Genomic DNA, 15,911 nt, shown 5'->3' on the forward strand with positions numbered 1-15,911 from the left:
AGGCTACTCCCCCAACTTGAAAAAAAAACCCCCTCATCATGTCGGATCCCTATCGACAGGGCTATCCTCGGTACGGTAGCTCACCAGCTCAACAAAACCAGCCATATCATACACCTTCTCCGGCCGCGACACCTTACGCCAGACCTCCTCCGCAACAGCCTTCCCCTTACCCCGCATCGGGTCAGCAAGGTCAGCAGGGTTATGCACGTCCTCCACCACCGCCGCCTCAAGGTCAGCCCTACGGATCTTCGGGATCGGCATACCCTGGACAACAACCTCCTTATCCTGGGCAACAACAACAATATACTCCATACAATGGACAGCAACAGCAACCCGCGTACCCTGGACAGACTCCCCCTTATCCAGGACAACAGCCTGTGCAACAACCATCCTGGACGCGTGATCAGCCACAACAGCAGCCGACCCCGCAGCCTTACCCTGGACAACAGCCTGCCTATGTACAGATGAGCCCTTTGTATTTTTCTATGTGATCGTGTACTACGTTGCGCTTACGTGTGTTTTCTTTTTGGCATCGAAGTCATCGTGGGGGTTTTTTTTGTTTTTGTTTCGGATCGAGTGTGGTGCTGACCAGAAATAGAATCAAGGCGCGTACCCTCCTCAGGGTTCTCCATACCCCGGACAGGGTCGTCCTGGACCTGCTCCCGGTCCTGGCGGACAGTATGGTGCCCCCGGCGGCGGTCCTCCTTCCCAGGCAGCCCCGCCTACCCCACAGCAAGTTTCAGCATATCGCCAGCTGTTGATCGACACGATTCAAGAGAAGCAAATCCAGAGCTTCTACCCACCTGAGCGCCTGGACCGTCTTGTTCAGTCCTTGGCAAGTGAGGCCCCAGTCAAGCTTCAAAGATTGATCCAGGAATGGAATGTTCCTATGGAAGTGGCTACAGATGTGATGAAACTCGCTTTGTTCGATGTGATTCTCTACGTGGATGACAGTGGATCTATTGAGTTCGAAGAGAAGGGTCTTCGTAAGGACCAGCTGCGCCAGATTCTTGGAATCGTGGCAACTGCCGCCGCCACCTTCGATCAGGATGGTGTCTCTGTGCGATTCATGAACTCCCAAGAGAGGGGCGATGGTATTCGCAGTGTCGACGACGTCAACAGACTGGTCTCACAAGTTCGATTCTCTGGGTTGACTCCCCTTGGTACCGGTTTGAGAAGCAAGGTCATTGACCCCATGATCGTTGCACCTGCTCGGGCTGGCCGTCTCGACAAGCCTGTATTGGTGATCACCATCACTGATGGCCAGCCTGCCGGTGAGGCCCATAGCAGCGTCCACGACGCCATCTGCCATGCTGTCGAGGAGACCTCGCGCACTCGCTACGGACGTGGTGCAGTCTCCTTCCAGTTCTCGCAGGTTGGTAATGACCAGCGGGCGCGTGAGTTCCTGGGTGACTTGGATGAGGACCCTCAGATCGGTAACCTCATTGATTGCACATCGAGTGAGTTAATCTATGATTTTTGTTTGCAGATGTAGTCCTCTTGATGCTGACCATTATCGGCAGACTTTGAGGTGGAACAGGATGAAATGTCGCGTGCCAACCCTCCTGTCCACTTGACCCGTGAACTTTGGGTTCGTTTCCCCATTCTCCCCCATTCTCATTTCTATATTGATACTGATTCATTTGCAGTGCGCCAAGCTGATGCTCGGTGCGATTGACTCTTCGTACGATACCAAGGATGAGAAGGCCTCTGGTCGTGCCCCTGGCGGTGGAGCCCCTCCCGCTCCTTTTGGCGGGTACAACCAACCGCCCCAAAGTGGACAACAAGGGTATGGTGGTCCGCCACCTGGTTATCAATCCGGCCCTCCCCAGGGATCTTACAACAGCCCTCAGCCTGGATACCAACAGGGTCCTCCTCCTCCACAGCAGCAGCAGCAGCAGCAGCAGCAGCGTCCTCCTCAGCAACAGCAACAAGGCCAACAGCCTTACTCAGGCGCCCAGCGTGGATCTCCCTATGGACAACCCCAAGGGTATTATCCTCCTTCTAGCGGAGCAGGTTATCCGCCACCACCACGCCGTTATTAGAGAAAACTGGGACCTGACGTCACGCGCCACTTAACCCACTTTTTCTTCTTTTCTTTTTCTAAATTCTTTAACGTGTTCTCGACTTTTTCTCGACTTTTTCCTTATCCCGTATTTCTGTAATTTCTTTTTTTTTTTTTCCCCACTGTTTTTTTCCCATGGAGGATGATAGAATGGTTGGAAACTTGGGGGTATTTGATGATGCATATTTAGCCGATAGGACAATGATCCGACGGTCTTTTTATTGAAATTCAAGAAAAATTCGAAAATCGAAATATGTACGAGTACGAACTAACCTTGGAACTAATCGTAGTACGTACATTATCCTACGGACTAGGACTAGGAGTACGGAGTAGAGATCACATACTCCGTCTCCGTACCCCCACGTGTTAAATCTAGACTAAAATAGTCTGAAGTCATAAGGACCAAACAGGGCTCTTCTATACGTCTATCTTGGTCTATCTTACCCTATCTAAGAAGAGATCAGCATAGATCCAGCCCTGGGGGCATTGGCCAAGGAAATCTTCATCTCAAGGTGGCCTAAGAAGAAAAAAAACCATGATTCCAGGCTGAAACGTTTAGATAAAAGTACAAGTCACTACACAGCATATACAGTGTAGGAAAAAGTACCTCCAATCGCCTAATATTAGCATACTCTTGCATTGCCACTTAGAAAGCGCTGGGACTGCATGCAGTTCCATGGTTGCGGTTAAGCCTATTCGTCTTTACTTGTGTTAAACTGTACTTCTTGGTGGCTGTGTCCAACTTCTCACACATGGATGCAACCATCATTGCGCGTTAAGACTCCACTTTGAGTTACCAAGTTAACTTTTTTTTCTTATTTTCTCATTATCTTGAATTCTCTCATTTGCTGGGGTGTTAGCGTGGCCTTTAACCCGCTTTAAGTGTGTTGCCGCATTCGGGGTCGAATTCGATCTTTCCAAGGCAACTGTCAACAACTTCTACTCTTTCAAACTCTTTGTGGTCTCTTAGTCTTTGACTCTGACTCTCGTTTTTATTTGACAAAAGTCATTTCTCTCTCATTCGTTGCATTGGCAATTTCTATACGCCAACCCTTCCATGTGCTGAGACAATACCTGAGACCTCAAAAACGCGAAACGGAGAGAATGACCACTTTACTACTAACTTGGTCAATCTAAAGAATTTTGGGAACACCAAACGGTCAACACAATTATCATATTTTTCCGACAAAGACTCTAGAGAGCGGGAATCAAAAAATTGTTGAGATCGATCGGAAAACTGCGAAGTGCGAAGTGATCGACCTTCCGGTCCAGCGCCGGCACGATCTCGCATTCCCGACATGTCCAACCACGATGAGAACCCCAGCAATCCTCGACAGTCCCAGGATATCGCGCGACGGCCCTCCCTCGTTTCGTCTCGTGCCATGTCCGATTCAGGACAGCGTTCCTCTCAACAATACCATGTGCGATTCTCCACGGAGATTGAACCTCCTGTCGATGAACAACGCGATCCCTCGTTAGCCTCACATACCTCACCGGGGGACCGGCGTCCTAATTCCCGCGGTTTGACCATTAACACGGCGCTGGCGCCTCCAAATATTCCATCCGCGGCTCGGTCTCCTACTTCCCCCCTCTCGCCCCCGAATGCCAATTCAGGTCCCAGCCCCGGTGCCACTCTCTCCCCAACGTCTCCGACAAGTCCTGATTCCAACGGTCGGTCTCGGTCGCGAAATCGCGGTTATTCGCTGCGTCGATCCCTTTTCAATAAAAATATCCTGTCGCAGTCGGAAGATGATGTGGACGCTGCTGAACTGGGTGAGGCCAGAGGACCGACACGTCCTAGCCAGGATGAGGGTCCTACTCCTGCGGTGGCGCCCAGTTTGGGTCCGGTAGAAGAAAAGAATGAATTGGTCGTTGCGCCCACTGTGACAGCGACGTCTGATGTCAAGGAAGCGGCATCTACGTACCTCTCGTCTGAACTTTCAGACACTGGGTTCAAGAAGGATACTTACATGTCCGCTGCGCAGGATAGCTGGTACAGCAAGAAGACAAAAATGGCTGTGCTGTCTGCCAGGCTGGATGCGTATTTGCTCAAAGTCCAGAATTTCATCCTTCGCGTCAAGGAAATCCCACCTACTGAGAACGGTCGCCACATTGATATGAACCCTTCTATGGTTGATACCTTTCTGGATGAACGTACTGGAAAGCCTTACATCAAGAACTGGATTCGATCGACCCGATACAGCTTTTGGAGCTTCTTCCCTCGTCAATTGTTTGCGCAGTTCACGAAATTGGCCAACTTTTACTTCCTTGTGGTGGCGATTCTGCAAATGATTCCTGGATTGAGTACTACGGGTACTTACACGACCATTGTGCCATTGCTGATCTTTGTCTGTATTTCCATGGGCAAGGAGGGATATGATGATTTGCGCCGTTATCGTCTGGACAAGGAAGAGAATAACCGGATGGCTTATGTGTTGAGGGCTTCTGGGAATGCCGACGAACCGTTTCGGGAAGATATGTCGGAAACGCGCACATATTCCTGGGAAGAAATCAAGTGGGAAGACATCCAAGTTGGAGATGTCATCAAGATCGAGCGCGACGAGCCAGTTCCTGCTGATATTGCCTTGATTCATTCCAATGGGCCCAATGGTGTAGCATTTATCGAGACCATGGCCCTTGATGGAGAGACGAACTTGAAGAACAAGGCACCGTGTCAGTCTGTCGCCAAGGTGTGCTCCACTGAGGACGATATTGCTCGCAATTCCCTGCATTTCGTTGTGGAGGACCCGAATTTGGATCTGTACAAGTTTGATGGTCACGTCATCGTCAATGGCGAGGAGAAGCTGCCATTAACTAACAACGAGATTGTTTATCGTGGAAGTATCCTGCGAAACACTGATTGCGCATTCGGCATGGTGATCTATACCGGTGGAGAGTGCAAGATCCGTATGAACGCCAACAAGAACCCTCGCATCAAGAAGCCGGCCTTGCAAGCCAAGGTGAATCGCGTTGTTGTTCTCATTGTGCTCATCGTCGTTATCATGTCTGTGGCCTGCACAATTGCCTACCGCTACTGGGCGAAGGATGTGGGAAAGCACGCTTGGTATCTGGAACATGCTACCATCTCCTACGGCCCTGTCTTCACCTCCTTCCTCATCATGTTCAACACCATGATTCCTATCTCGCTTTACGTGAGTCTGGAAATTGTCAAGGTCATCCAGATGTATCTTCTGAACGATATTGACATGTACGATCCTGAATCCGACACTCCGTTTGAAGCACGTACATCGACGATCAACGAGGAGTTGGGTCAAGTGAGCTACATTTTCTCCGACAAGACCGGCACTCTCACCAACAACTCCATGCGCTTCCGCAAAATGAGTGTCGTTGGAACTGCTTGGCTCCATGACCTAGATCTTCAGGAGGAGGCTGCTCGTGAGGGTGAGAAGCTTATTCACAAGAAGCGAAATGTCAAGGGTAAGAAGGCTATCGGCCGGAAATCCAATCTTTCCGAAATACAAATGCCTCGTCCATCCAATGTCTCTGCCGCTGAGGTCATGCGCCGCTCTGCTCCGCATCGCACTACTGAGATGATTGAGTACATCCAGCGCAAGCCTTACACCATTTTTGCTCGAAAGGCCAAACTTTTCATCCTGGCTATGGCTCTCTGTCACACTTGTATTCCCGAGGAAGATAAAAATGGCGATTATACCTTCCAGGCTTCTTCGCCCGATGAGCTGGCTTTGGTCTTGGCTGCTAAAGAGTTGGGATACTTGGTGATGGACCGACAGTCAAACACTCTGACTATCCGCACACAGCCCAACAGTCCCGATGAGGCTGCCAACGAAGAGACTTACGAAGTTCTGGACGTTATCGAGTTTTCCAGCGCACGGAAACGTATGTCTGTTGTTGTGCGCATGCCTGACCAACGCATCTGCCTATTCTGCAAGGGTGCCGATACCTCGCTCATGCGTCTTCTTAAGCGTGCAGACCTGGCACAAGAGAAGGCAACCAAGATTGAGCGCCGTGCCAGCCAACGTAAAACCGCAGAAGCCAATGAAGTCATTCGCCGGAACAGCGAGTACAACAGTCGGAAGGACAGTGGCGTTCGAAGCAGTTTCAGTCGTCCCAGCTTTAGCCGCCCCAGCTTTAGCCGCCCCAGCCTTAGCCGCCCCAGTTTCAATCGCCGCCGCTCATCCATCTCCGGTCAACACACCTCTACTCTTCGTGCTAGCATTGATGTCTGGTTGCGTGATCGTGAGACAGATGGAGGCCGTCTCACCCGGGAAGCCGATAGTGAATACTACTCTCCTCGTCCCTCTGCACAGATGGGAAGACACTCAGCAGTTATATCGGACTCTGGTGACTCGACTAATGGCGAGGAAGATGAAGATCTTGTTGAAGAAGCCCTGGTTGTGAATGAAAATGCCATTTTCGAACGCTGCTTCCAGCATCTCAACGACTTTGCCACCGAAGGACTGCGCACTCTTCTCTACGGTCATCGGTTCTTGGATGAGTCGACTTACGAGACTTGGAGAGCTGCATACCACGATGCTTCTACCAGTATCATTGACCGACAAGAGAAGATCGAACAGGTTGGTGAGCAGATCGAGCAGGAACTTGAGTTGACAGGTGCTACTGCCATTGAGGATAAGTTGCAGAAGGGTGTCCCCGAGGCCATTGACAAGCTGCGACGTGCGAACATCAAGCTGTGGATGTTGACCGGCGACAAGCGTGAGACTGCTATCAATATTGGTCATGCCTGTCGTCTGGTTAAGGACTACTCGAAATTGACAATTCTCGATCATGAGAACGGCAATGTTGAGCAGCTGATCGTTGAGCTAACCAGTGAGCTCATGCAGGGTCGTGTTGCCCATTCTGTGGTCGTTGTTGATGGTCAGACTTTGTCGACAATCGAAGAGAATGAAGTTGTGCGCAAACGTTTCTTCCAGCTTGCTATCCGTGTGGACTCGGTGATATGTTGCCGTGCTAGCCCCAAGCAGAAAGCCTTCCTTGTCAAGACAATTAGGACTCATGTCAAGGATGCCATTACCCTCGCTATCGGAGATGGTGCCAACGACATCGCTATGATTCAGGAGGCGCATGTTGGTATTGGTATCGCTGGTAAGGAGGGTCTGCAAGCTGCGCGCATTTCAGACTACTCCATTGCTCAGTTCCGATTCCTGCTCAAGTTGCTTCTTGTCCATGGTCGGTGGAACTATATGCGTGCGTGCAAGTATACATTGGGTACTTTCTGGAAGGAAATGCTTTTCTACCTTACTCAGGCGATGTACCAGCACTGGAACGGCTACACTGGAACCAGTCTGTATGAGTCGTGGAGTTTGAGTATGTTCAATACTCTTTTCACTTCTCTTCCTGTGATCTTTCTGGGCGCCTTCAGTAAGGATTTGGCTGCGTCGACTCTTCTCGCTGTTCCGGAGCTCTATACCAAGGGCCAACGCAACGGTGGATTCAATATTCGACTGTGGCTGGGTTGGTCACTCATGGCTACCTGCGAAGCAGCAGTCATCTTTTTCACCATGTACAGCCTCTTCGGTATGATCGAGATCAACATCAGCGATGTTGACACTTTCGCTCTCGGCCTACTTGCCTTCACCACCTGTGTGATCGTCATCAATATCAAGCTCCAGGCTTTGGAAGTCCACAACAAAACCTATATGAATCTCATCGTGATGATCATTTCCATCGGTGGCTGGTTCCTCTGGAACATGATTCTCTCTGCGCGCTACACAATGAGTTCTGGCAAGGGCGTCTACGACGTCCCAGGAAATTTCCTCCACCATGTTGGTCACAATCTCCTCTTCTGGGCTGTGCTCCTCCTCGCTGCCATGGGAGTCATCATGCTAGAAATGATGATCAGTACCCTACGCGCCCTCTTCTTCCCTACAGACGTCGACATCTTCCAAGAGTACGAACAAGATCTCGACATCCGCAAGCGATTCGAAGAAGCTGCCGCCACGGAACTCCAGCAGGGCTGGGACCACGGCACGAAGAAATCCAGTTTCGAACGTGTTCGTGAAACCGCTGAGATGGATGCCCGCGAGCGTCAAGTTCAGGAACTTCTTTCCCGTCCTCGTGTCATGCCAGACTCGAAACCTGTTGCTCAGGAATTTGAGCTGGAGGGTTACTCTACCAGTAGTGCCCATGTGAGCCGCACAGGTAGTAATACTGTTGAGCAGGCACAGACCGCTGAACATGAGCATGATCTTGGTGTTGTACCTGGCTCTCCTGTCGAGTCATGTGCTCCGCGTCGCTCTGTTGAGATCCACGAACTATTCAGTAAAGGCTTCGGTGCTATTCGCAAAGGCCAATTGAAATAGAGTCTCGTGATTCTTGACTTTTTCCTTTATTTTTTATCATGTACAGTGCATGATGCATGTTTTCCGTGTTTCTTTTTGCTTTTCTCATAGCGAGCGTTTGGCTTTTTTCCTTCTGTTCTTTCCTTTATGATACCATCATTCCCATGTGCCTGTCCCATACATTCCCTTTTAGGGATATCACGGCCTAACTAGAAGGCGTTGGTGTTTTTTAGTTCAGTCTCTTACAGACCTCGATTTCGATACCCCGACTCTGTTGGAAATTTGATTCCGTTTCGGCTTTCTCTTAGATAATTTTTGAAGTCTTTACGTTGGCATCGAATTCGTATTCTCATAATGTCATTTTTGCGTAAACGATTCAAATGTTGACGACTGGGCATGAAGTCTTCCCCCTTCTCTCTCAGGGTAATATAATTTCTAACGTTCTACGTATGGACAAGGACCGTTGCATGCGAAGATGGCCTGCTCTGAGTCCAAGCCCTGCCTAGATGGAGGTTGTGTTTTTGAATTAAAAAAAAAAAAAGTTGAGACTTATTCACTTGGATCAAATCAAAAATCAAAAGTATACGATTCAAATTGAGGGTTGAAGACTGCATCTTTTTCATACTATACCAGGGTTGTGCAGTATATGCGGTAATTTTGGCAAAGCTATCAACCAGTGGCTGGTTAGCTCAGTTGGTAGAGCGTGAGATTCCAACGGTTTCAACTGTTAAGGTCTATATCTCAAGGTCGTTGGTTCAAGCCCTGCACCGGTCATTATTTTTTTTCTTTTTCCATCATTCTTCTTACTATCTATCATCTACGTGCTATTAAGATTTTTCCCTTTTTTTTATTTTTTAATTTTCTTTTCTACTCAAAGATATTGTAATACGTAATGTAATGATCAGGGTCTAGGTTTATTCTTATACTCCGTACCTAAGGTACCAATAAGTACTCCATATGGATTTTCTCGACGGACCCAAGGGAATACAAACTAAGTTATCACAAATCTAGTAATTCCTAGAATGTTTTATGTGTGATAACTTTCTTGACGTCAAATGTAATTGGCTGGTTAGATCAGTTGGTAGAGTGTGAGATTCCAACGGTTTCAACTGTTAAGGTCTATATCTCAAGGTCGTTATCAAGCCCTGCACCGGTCATTGTTTTTGTCCCTTTCATCCAATTTTTTCTTCACTTTCTTCCATTTTTTCTACCTTCTTTTTAATATGTCCTCTTCCTGTAAAATGTTCTATATTTTTATTAGAAAGAATGTAGCTTGTCATCTAATGTGTACCTTAGTGAGTATGGATGATGATGATGATATATAAACTGCCAATGGTACTACATATGAGTAATCACGTGGTAAGTTCTATGTACTACTGGTATCCCTTTAATGTTGCCAATTCACAGTGCTAGCAGCATTTGAGTAGTCCAATGGTGCTAATTAAGCATGGTACTAGTACACTCTACTCACTGGACATGATAGAACGAAAATATCCATGTGTATCTAGTTGCCTACTCCTTTTGGGGAGGTGGACTGGTGCTACCATGGGTTAATTAAATTAGAGTTCATAATGTCAAAAATGGCCATCCTTTCACAAGCCTTCCGAATTGGTGTAGTGGCTAACATCGTCGTCTCTCACACGACAGCCGGGGGTTCGATTCCCCCATTCGGAGTTTCTTTTTTTAATTTTTAATTTTGTCTTCTTGCGTGAAAACATTCAAGAGTAGGTAAAAAGTTGTCTAACTTTTTGGGTTGATTTCTTTTTTGTCTTGGAGCCCCAATAAACAATTGGGCTATGTTGTTGTTGATGCACCGAAGCTGATATGCCCTACTGTTCATCATCAATGTCAATCAATCAAACTAGAATCCAGATGAGTTACATTTTGAAGGTTGAAAGCTTCCAAGGTTGGTAAATTTTGTTACATATTGAGCTAGATTTCAAGCGGGAGCTGTTACTGATGAATTGATCCTATGTCTCAAGTTCAACCTTACATTTGGATTGAATTTAACTATAAGCTAATTCGTCGAAGTATTGTAGTATAGCCTTAAAGATTCAAAGGTTCTGTTTCATCATATTAAAACGTAATCGTAGCGCAGACAATTGCACGCGTGGTGATAATATACACTGATGCCCTCCAGGGCTATGGGTATCCCGTAAAAATGTCATGTCATACATATCGATAGCATGTATGGCGAAAAGAAGGATATTCGGTTATCCACGTCCCAATTATTCCCAGACAACCACCCGCCATTGAAATATTCTCGCAACAATACTCAGGATATTTTTCCAGCTACTTTGAGCTCCCGACGACGATTATAGATATCTCGTGCCTGGAGACAAATATCCGGATTAGCATCCTTAAGCAACAGAAGGATTTGCTGAGTAGTAAGAGGTGTGAGGCGTAGATAGCGATCAATTTCTGCTTGATGAGCTCGTAGATCCGCTCTTCGGTGGACAGGATGTGTAGATGGTGGCGAAGGCTCGTGGTTGTGTGTGATGTTCGCGTGAACTAGTAGCCATTCTTTCGATGGCAATTGTCGGCGTAGTGACACAGCAAATGGACATCGAAGTGCGCGTGTTGATGTGTTGCGACTCCTTGGTTGCCCTTCATATTTACCTCCACGGTCACACCGCAAGGAAATTAACCTCAGTTCACCCTTCTTCGATGGCTTCGATCGCGCCTTGACCACTGCATACCCTTCCCCGCGAGCAAATGTGTTGATTTCAGCTAGCCCGGTCTCCCATGACGGCCATAGCTTTCCTGCAGGGAGAACAGGGAGTCTGTAGATCTCCGAAGTCGTACTTGTAGGTTCATCTGCGAGATCGTCTTCAGGGTCGTCTTCAGGGTTGTCCTCAAGGTCATCCTCAGGGTCTTCTATAGTATCTTCTGTAGGTTCTTCTGTTGGAGTGTCCGTAGGATCCTCTGTGGGGTCTTCTGTTGTAGGGTTGTTTGTAGGGGTTTCTGGCGGGGTCTCTGGAGCGGTTGCCTGGGGATTTTTGGGTGCTTCCACCAGAGGAACAGGTGGAGCACCATTCACGATGATCATATGATGCATCTCGGACGTAGGCGGCTTGGTGGTAGACTAGAGGCTGAGCAGCGAATTGATACTAGCTCAAATGCCCGGGGAGTATAATTGGTAAAATTATAGAGTGAAATTGATGTGTCTAGGTGGAAAGCGGTGTATATTTTGCACGAATTGTCTCTTCAATGTTTTATGATTGGTCAAACTAAGAAATGCGGGTCACTCGGAGAAGAGGAATGACACTTCCGAGCATTTGTTCTCGAAATGGGGCGTCTAAATCGGAAATGGCTTCAATATCGTGCAGATCTAAAAAGTAAATATAGTTTTTATGTAGATCACCTGCAAATATTGAATCCGAATTTTAGCTCCACAACTTGAATGTATCTTCGACACGCAAAATGTACAAGAGTGCGGATAATTAGGCGAAAGATATCGGCTCACTTACTGCATTCCAGGAATACATCTACATGTACATACATCGCCGGGCGGTCAATCTAAGGTGAGGAGTCGGCAACATTACCGTTTTTGTCTTGGCTCGCCTCGGTCGCCTCGTATCTACCGCGACGACTTCTGACCTTGATAGGTGGTGGGTTGGGAATAACACAAATTATTGTCGATCCTCTGAGGAGGCATGCGCTCTTATTCTGGCTGGTAAATTTAATTTGATCATTGGTTTGAATGGGAATTATCTAATTCATTCATACAGTTTGACTTGTAAACGCAGACGCGTGAAATGCGATGAGGCAACGCCGACCTGTTCCAGGTGTATGAAGGCGTCCCGCGACTGTAGTTATGGCGAAAGATCCATATTCCGAAGTCAGGAGATTGTATTAACACCAGGAATCAAGCGACAACGTCCAAATCATGATGAGCAACAGGAGCTGGCTAGTGGCCGCCAGGAAATAACTACTAGTTGGGTAGAACTTCCATCCGAATGTATGCTTCAACCTCTCGTTGGATGTGCAGACACTAATCCAATAAAACCAGTCACTTTTGTTCAAACAGAAGATCCCTGCGACCATGAGAGATCAAGGGCTAGGGGGACTGGTGAGGAATTTGTGGAAGCAGGCAGAAGAGACACAGTTGGGCCAGTGATTGCCGATGAAGGTGATGAACTTGCTTCATCTCTTCCAAATCCACATCTTGTCTCAGCCACACCACAGTCTTTCAATCAAATAGCATCGACCGTTGGCCATTATACGCCGCGAGAACTCGGGTCCTCTGTATCTTCGCCTATCCGAACAGAGTCGGACCCGTTCGAGAAAGTCCTAGTCTCGTATCTCATCAGACACTTCAAGCAAGGCCCAGGCCAGTGGTATGTACCATCAATACTCGAAACTAGGAGTGAATAATGGGCTGATGGTATCGAAAACCTCAAGGATGGATCTTTTCGACACTACGTCGTACTTTTCTTCCAAAGTGCCAGTTCTCGCCACGTCGAAAGTCCTATTGAAATCAGCAGTCTGTGCACTCGCATCCAAACATCTCCGGCATCTTTGCCGAAATATGAGCCAAGGTGGCAGAAATTCGAAACTTCTTTCTAGCTATATCGGCCTTCCGTCTTCAAACGAAGAGATGTGGCGATATCACTCAGCGAAGTATTACGACCAGGCTCTCAATCATCTCCAAAATGCTGTCAGTACGGGTTCCTACTGCAATAGTATATCGGATAAAGAAGAGATGCTCGCGGCGGTCGCTATTCTCTGTGCTTTCGAGTTAATGGACGCCCCTGGGAGTGCATGGCGTGCTCACCTGAGCGCACTACCCCTGTTCCATGATAGAGGTGTCTCTGCAACAGAGCATGCTTCAGTAATAATTCCCCAGACAGCTGTGAAAGGACCTATATTCTGGAGTCTTGCGAGGCAAGACTTGCTATGTGCCTGTGAGTTTCTATAAAATTCACCCAATGTAAGTAACATCTCTGACCAAAGAATTAGTCATAAGTGAGAGTCCAACAAGCTTGGACTTGAAAGATATGCGGCTTTGGCAAAATGCAGGCTTAGCCACTGATGAGAAGGGAAGCCTCCTGGCTTATAGCCCACGAGACGTGATGGAGAGCCAAAACTCGTCTGGGTTTGAAGAGGATAAGAAGAGCAATGAACTCACATGGATTCTAGGTAAAATTGCAAATCATATTACCGCAGGAGATGCTTTGGTTCCAGCAGACAATACTTTACCGCGTCATCAGAGACCTCGGATTGGATTGAACCAGGAAAATATATTAGAAAGATGGAATATATTGATGAATGATCTATCCAACTGGAACGAATCTCTTCCTCAGTCCTTCCGCGCAACTGCTCGCACGCGACGATTGGGCAACGTGCCTCCTGGATTTGAGCTAAGCTTTGATACATTCGAGCAGATCTGGTTTGATATCCCGCTGTGCGCTGCCACGATGCAAAGCTACCATCAGGCAAAGATTCTGTTATTGGCAAACGAGCCGCAAGAGTCAACAGCGATCCGATCAACAGTATCAGCACGTTTGAGATCTTATCGGCATGCTCTTCAAGAAGTCATATACCACGCCCGGGAGGTCTGTGGTATCAGCCTTGCAAATTCAACTGATTCATTTAGAATCAATTCAGTTCAGGCGCTATTTGTTGCTGGCCAGGTTTTCCAAGAGCGCCGAGAACAAGATGCAGTTCTGGAGCTGCTTTCTGGAATCGAAAGAGATTTTGGTTGGACTACGAGATATCATGTGGCAAAGTTGAATGATGAATGGATGAAGGGAAGGGAGGGTAACCATGTTGATCGTGATGGACATGGACATGAGTCTAATTGGTTTATTTCAACTTCAAGTTCTTAGGCCTGCTTGAGGCAACTTGAAGCCTCGGCGAAATTCTTGGATTCCTTCCTCAGGCTGGGAGTAATTCAATCCCGATGTTAATTTTAACTTGGATCATTCGAAGTATCTGCGATATTCTACGCTCGTTTGGTATTTCATGGTCTCATTGCTTAAATCTCGGAAGGAAATCGATGAGTCTTAGTTAACCTGAAAGACTGACCTCCCAAGACTCTCAATGTATTCATTGCACATGTACTCCGTTATACGGTGAAGAGTTTGAGAAAGCTCAACACAGGCTTTATCAGTCGACGTTCGGCGACTCAGATCGGAAAATGGGCCCCAAACGTGCACTTTCTTCCAACTTTGACAGAGGATCATCATGAATGGCCTCGGCAGACACGCCATATATGATATAAAAATCCCAAGTTTCACCAACGGAGATTATTCCGACCATTGGAGGGGGGATTTCAGTCCCTGCTCGATGCTCAAAGGCCCATAGAAAATGTCCAGCCACCCAAGCTCCTAGTTGAACCTCGGCTTCCATCCGATTTCCGTATTGAGGTTTCACCTGAATCCCAACACCTAGAATTTGAGTGCCTGTATGAACATGATCGACATGGTTGAAATATCCGTCTTCAAACTTGATACTGGCTTTTCTATATAGTTTCTGCCATGAATCTGAAGGAAATCCAATAACGTAATCAATTTTGCGATTACATCGGTCTCGGGCCGTATACTGAGGCTGATAGCAGGAGCGGACCGATTCATTCTGACTAAAGGCATCATTAGCAAAAAATTCAAGTTTTATTTCTGAATGAGCAGGCTCAGGCTGATGCCTGTGATGACGTACTGGCCCCAGAATTCTAACTTCATCTCCCCTTGAGATAACAGTAGCATAATTCTTGTGACTTCTGTCACCCATGAACTCTCACTTCTTTGCTGTGTTGAGCATTTCCGAGACCCAGTCGATGCCTCTTTGATTTTATTCATGTCAGGGCTCCAATCCGATGCTTGGCTTAGATATACGAGCAAAGCCTTTGCAGCTTCATTTTTAGGCTCGTCTTGTTCGTGGACATAAATGACTCTGGGATGTGTGTTCTTATTTGCTAATAAAGTTTTTTGGCGAGCAGGACTTGGAGATCGCTGACCTCCGCTGCCAACGGAAGATGGCCGAGATAGAGACGGGAATGTAGAGTCATCACGCAATGTTGGGATTTGTGACGAGGCATCTGAATTACAATCTGATGCTGCTGTGCGGTTCTTCTTATATGGGTCTATTTTATCTGAACAATGTGTCCGATGGCGTTTTCTTGTGATAGATGGAGAAGATGAGATGAATAGCGGGATAGGGCACTGGCCTGCAGCGGCAGATTCCGTAGCACAATTTTCAAGCCATGCCTGCACCATACTTGCTGTAGAATTGGCCATCATTCGAAATCAGTAGGGTGATACCCCGTAATGTTGGAGGCTTTTTTGCTACCCAATGGCGGTATGCCGGATTAAGAGCCCCAGATGTCTCTTTGTTTGGTTTGTTTGTTTGATGGGGCCGTCAGGATGCTTCGTTTGGTTGTCATAGGCAGAAAAATAATATATCATTGGTTTTCTTGGATTTCGTAGTGTTGTGTATGTAGACTTCAAGTTCAAATGTTCGAATGTTGGAGGCTAACCTTGAAATCATTCAGTGACTGTACTAGTAAATATCACTCCAAGTCCAAGTTGCACCATGCAAACCACCTTGTAAATTCTATTTTCCCT

At 47.3% G+C, this 15,911-nt stretch overlaps 5 protein-coding genes across 5 annotated transcripts; 3 read left to right on the plus strand and 2 right to left on the minus strand.

Annotated features, from left to right (window-relative positions):
- Positions 1–38: 38 nt before the first annotated feature.
- N7483_008571 (vWA domain-containing protein) lies at positions 39–2,045 on the plus strand (the record flags this gene model as incomplete). The annotated part of the gene is made up of 4 exons (XM_057091998.1): positions 39–458; positions 599–1,460; positions 1,524–1,591; positions 1,650–2,045. The coding sequence occupies 4 exons, from the start codon at positions 39–41 to the stop codon at positions 2,043–2,045; spliced, it is 1,746 nt and encodes a 581-aa protein (XP_056943172.1).
- Positions 2,046–3,363: 1,318 nt separating this feature from the next.
- Positions 3,364–8,367, plus strand: N7483_008572 (aminophospholipid-translocating P4-type ATPase DNF3; the record flags this gene model as incomplete). Its single annotated transcript, XM_057091999.1, has 1 exon — positions 3,364–8,367. The coding sequence occupies one exon, from the start codon at positions 3,364–3,366 to the stop codon at positions 8,365–8,367; it is 5,004 nt and encodes a 1,667-aa protein (XP_056943173.1).
- Positions 8,368–10,621: 2,254 nt separating this feature from the next.
- On the minus strand, positions 10,622–11,395 carry N7483_008573 (uncharacterized protein; the record flags this gene model as incomplete). The annotated part of the gene is made up of 1 exon (XM_057092000.1): positions 10,622–11,395. The coding sequence occupies one exon, from the start codon at positions 11,393–11,395 to the stop codon at positions 10,622–10,624; it is 774 nt and encodes a 257-aa protein (XP_056943174.1).
- Positions 11,396–12,751: 1,356 nt separating this feature from the next.
- N7483_008574 (uncharacterized protein) lies at positions 12,752–14,177 on the plus strand (the record flags this gene model as incomplete). Its single annotated transcript, XM_057092001.1, has 2 exons — positions 12,752–13,253; positions 13,309–14,177. The coding sequence occupies 2 exons, from the start codon at positions 12,752–12,754 to the stop codon at positions 14,175–14,177; spliced, it is 1,371 nt and encodes a 456-aa protein (XP_056943175.1).
- A 280-nt stretch (positions 14,178–14,457) lies between these two features.
- On the minus strand, positions 14,458–15,587 carry N7483_008575 (uncharacterized protein; the record flags this gene model as incomplete). The annotated part of the gene is made up of 2 exons (XM_057092002.1): positions 14,458–14,929; positions 15,007–15,587. 2 exons carry the CDS (start codon positions 15,585–15,587, stop codon positions 14,458–14,460), a joined length of 1,053 nt encoding a protein of 350 aa, XP_056943176.1.
- Between the last annotated feature and the right edge of the window lie 324 nt (positions 15,588–15,911).

The sequence above is a fragment of the Penicillium malachiteum genome (genome assembly GCF_028827825.1).
Source record: "Penicillium malachiteum strain IBT 17515 chromosome Unknown utg000004l:1.0-4883003.0:1.0-4884900.0, whole genome shotgun sequence".
Lineage (NCBI taxonomy): Eukaryota > Fungi > Ascomycota > Eurotiomycetes > Eurotiales > Aspergillaceae > Penicillium > Penicillium malachiteum.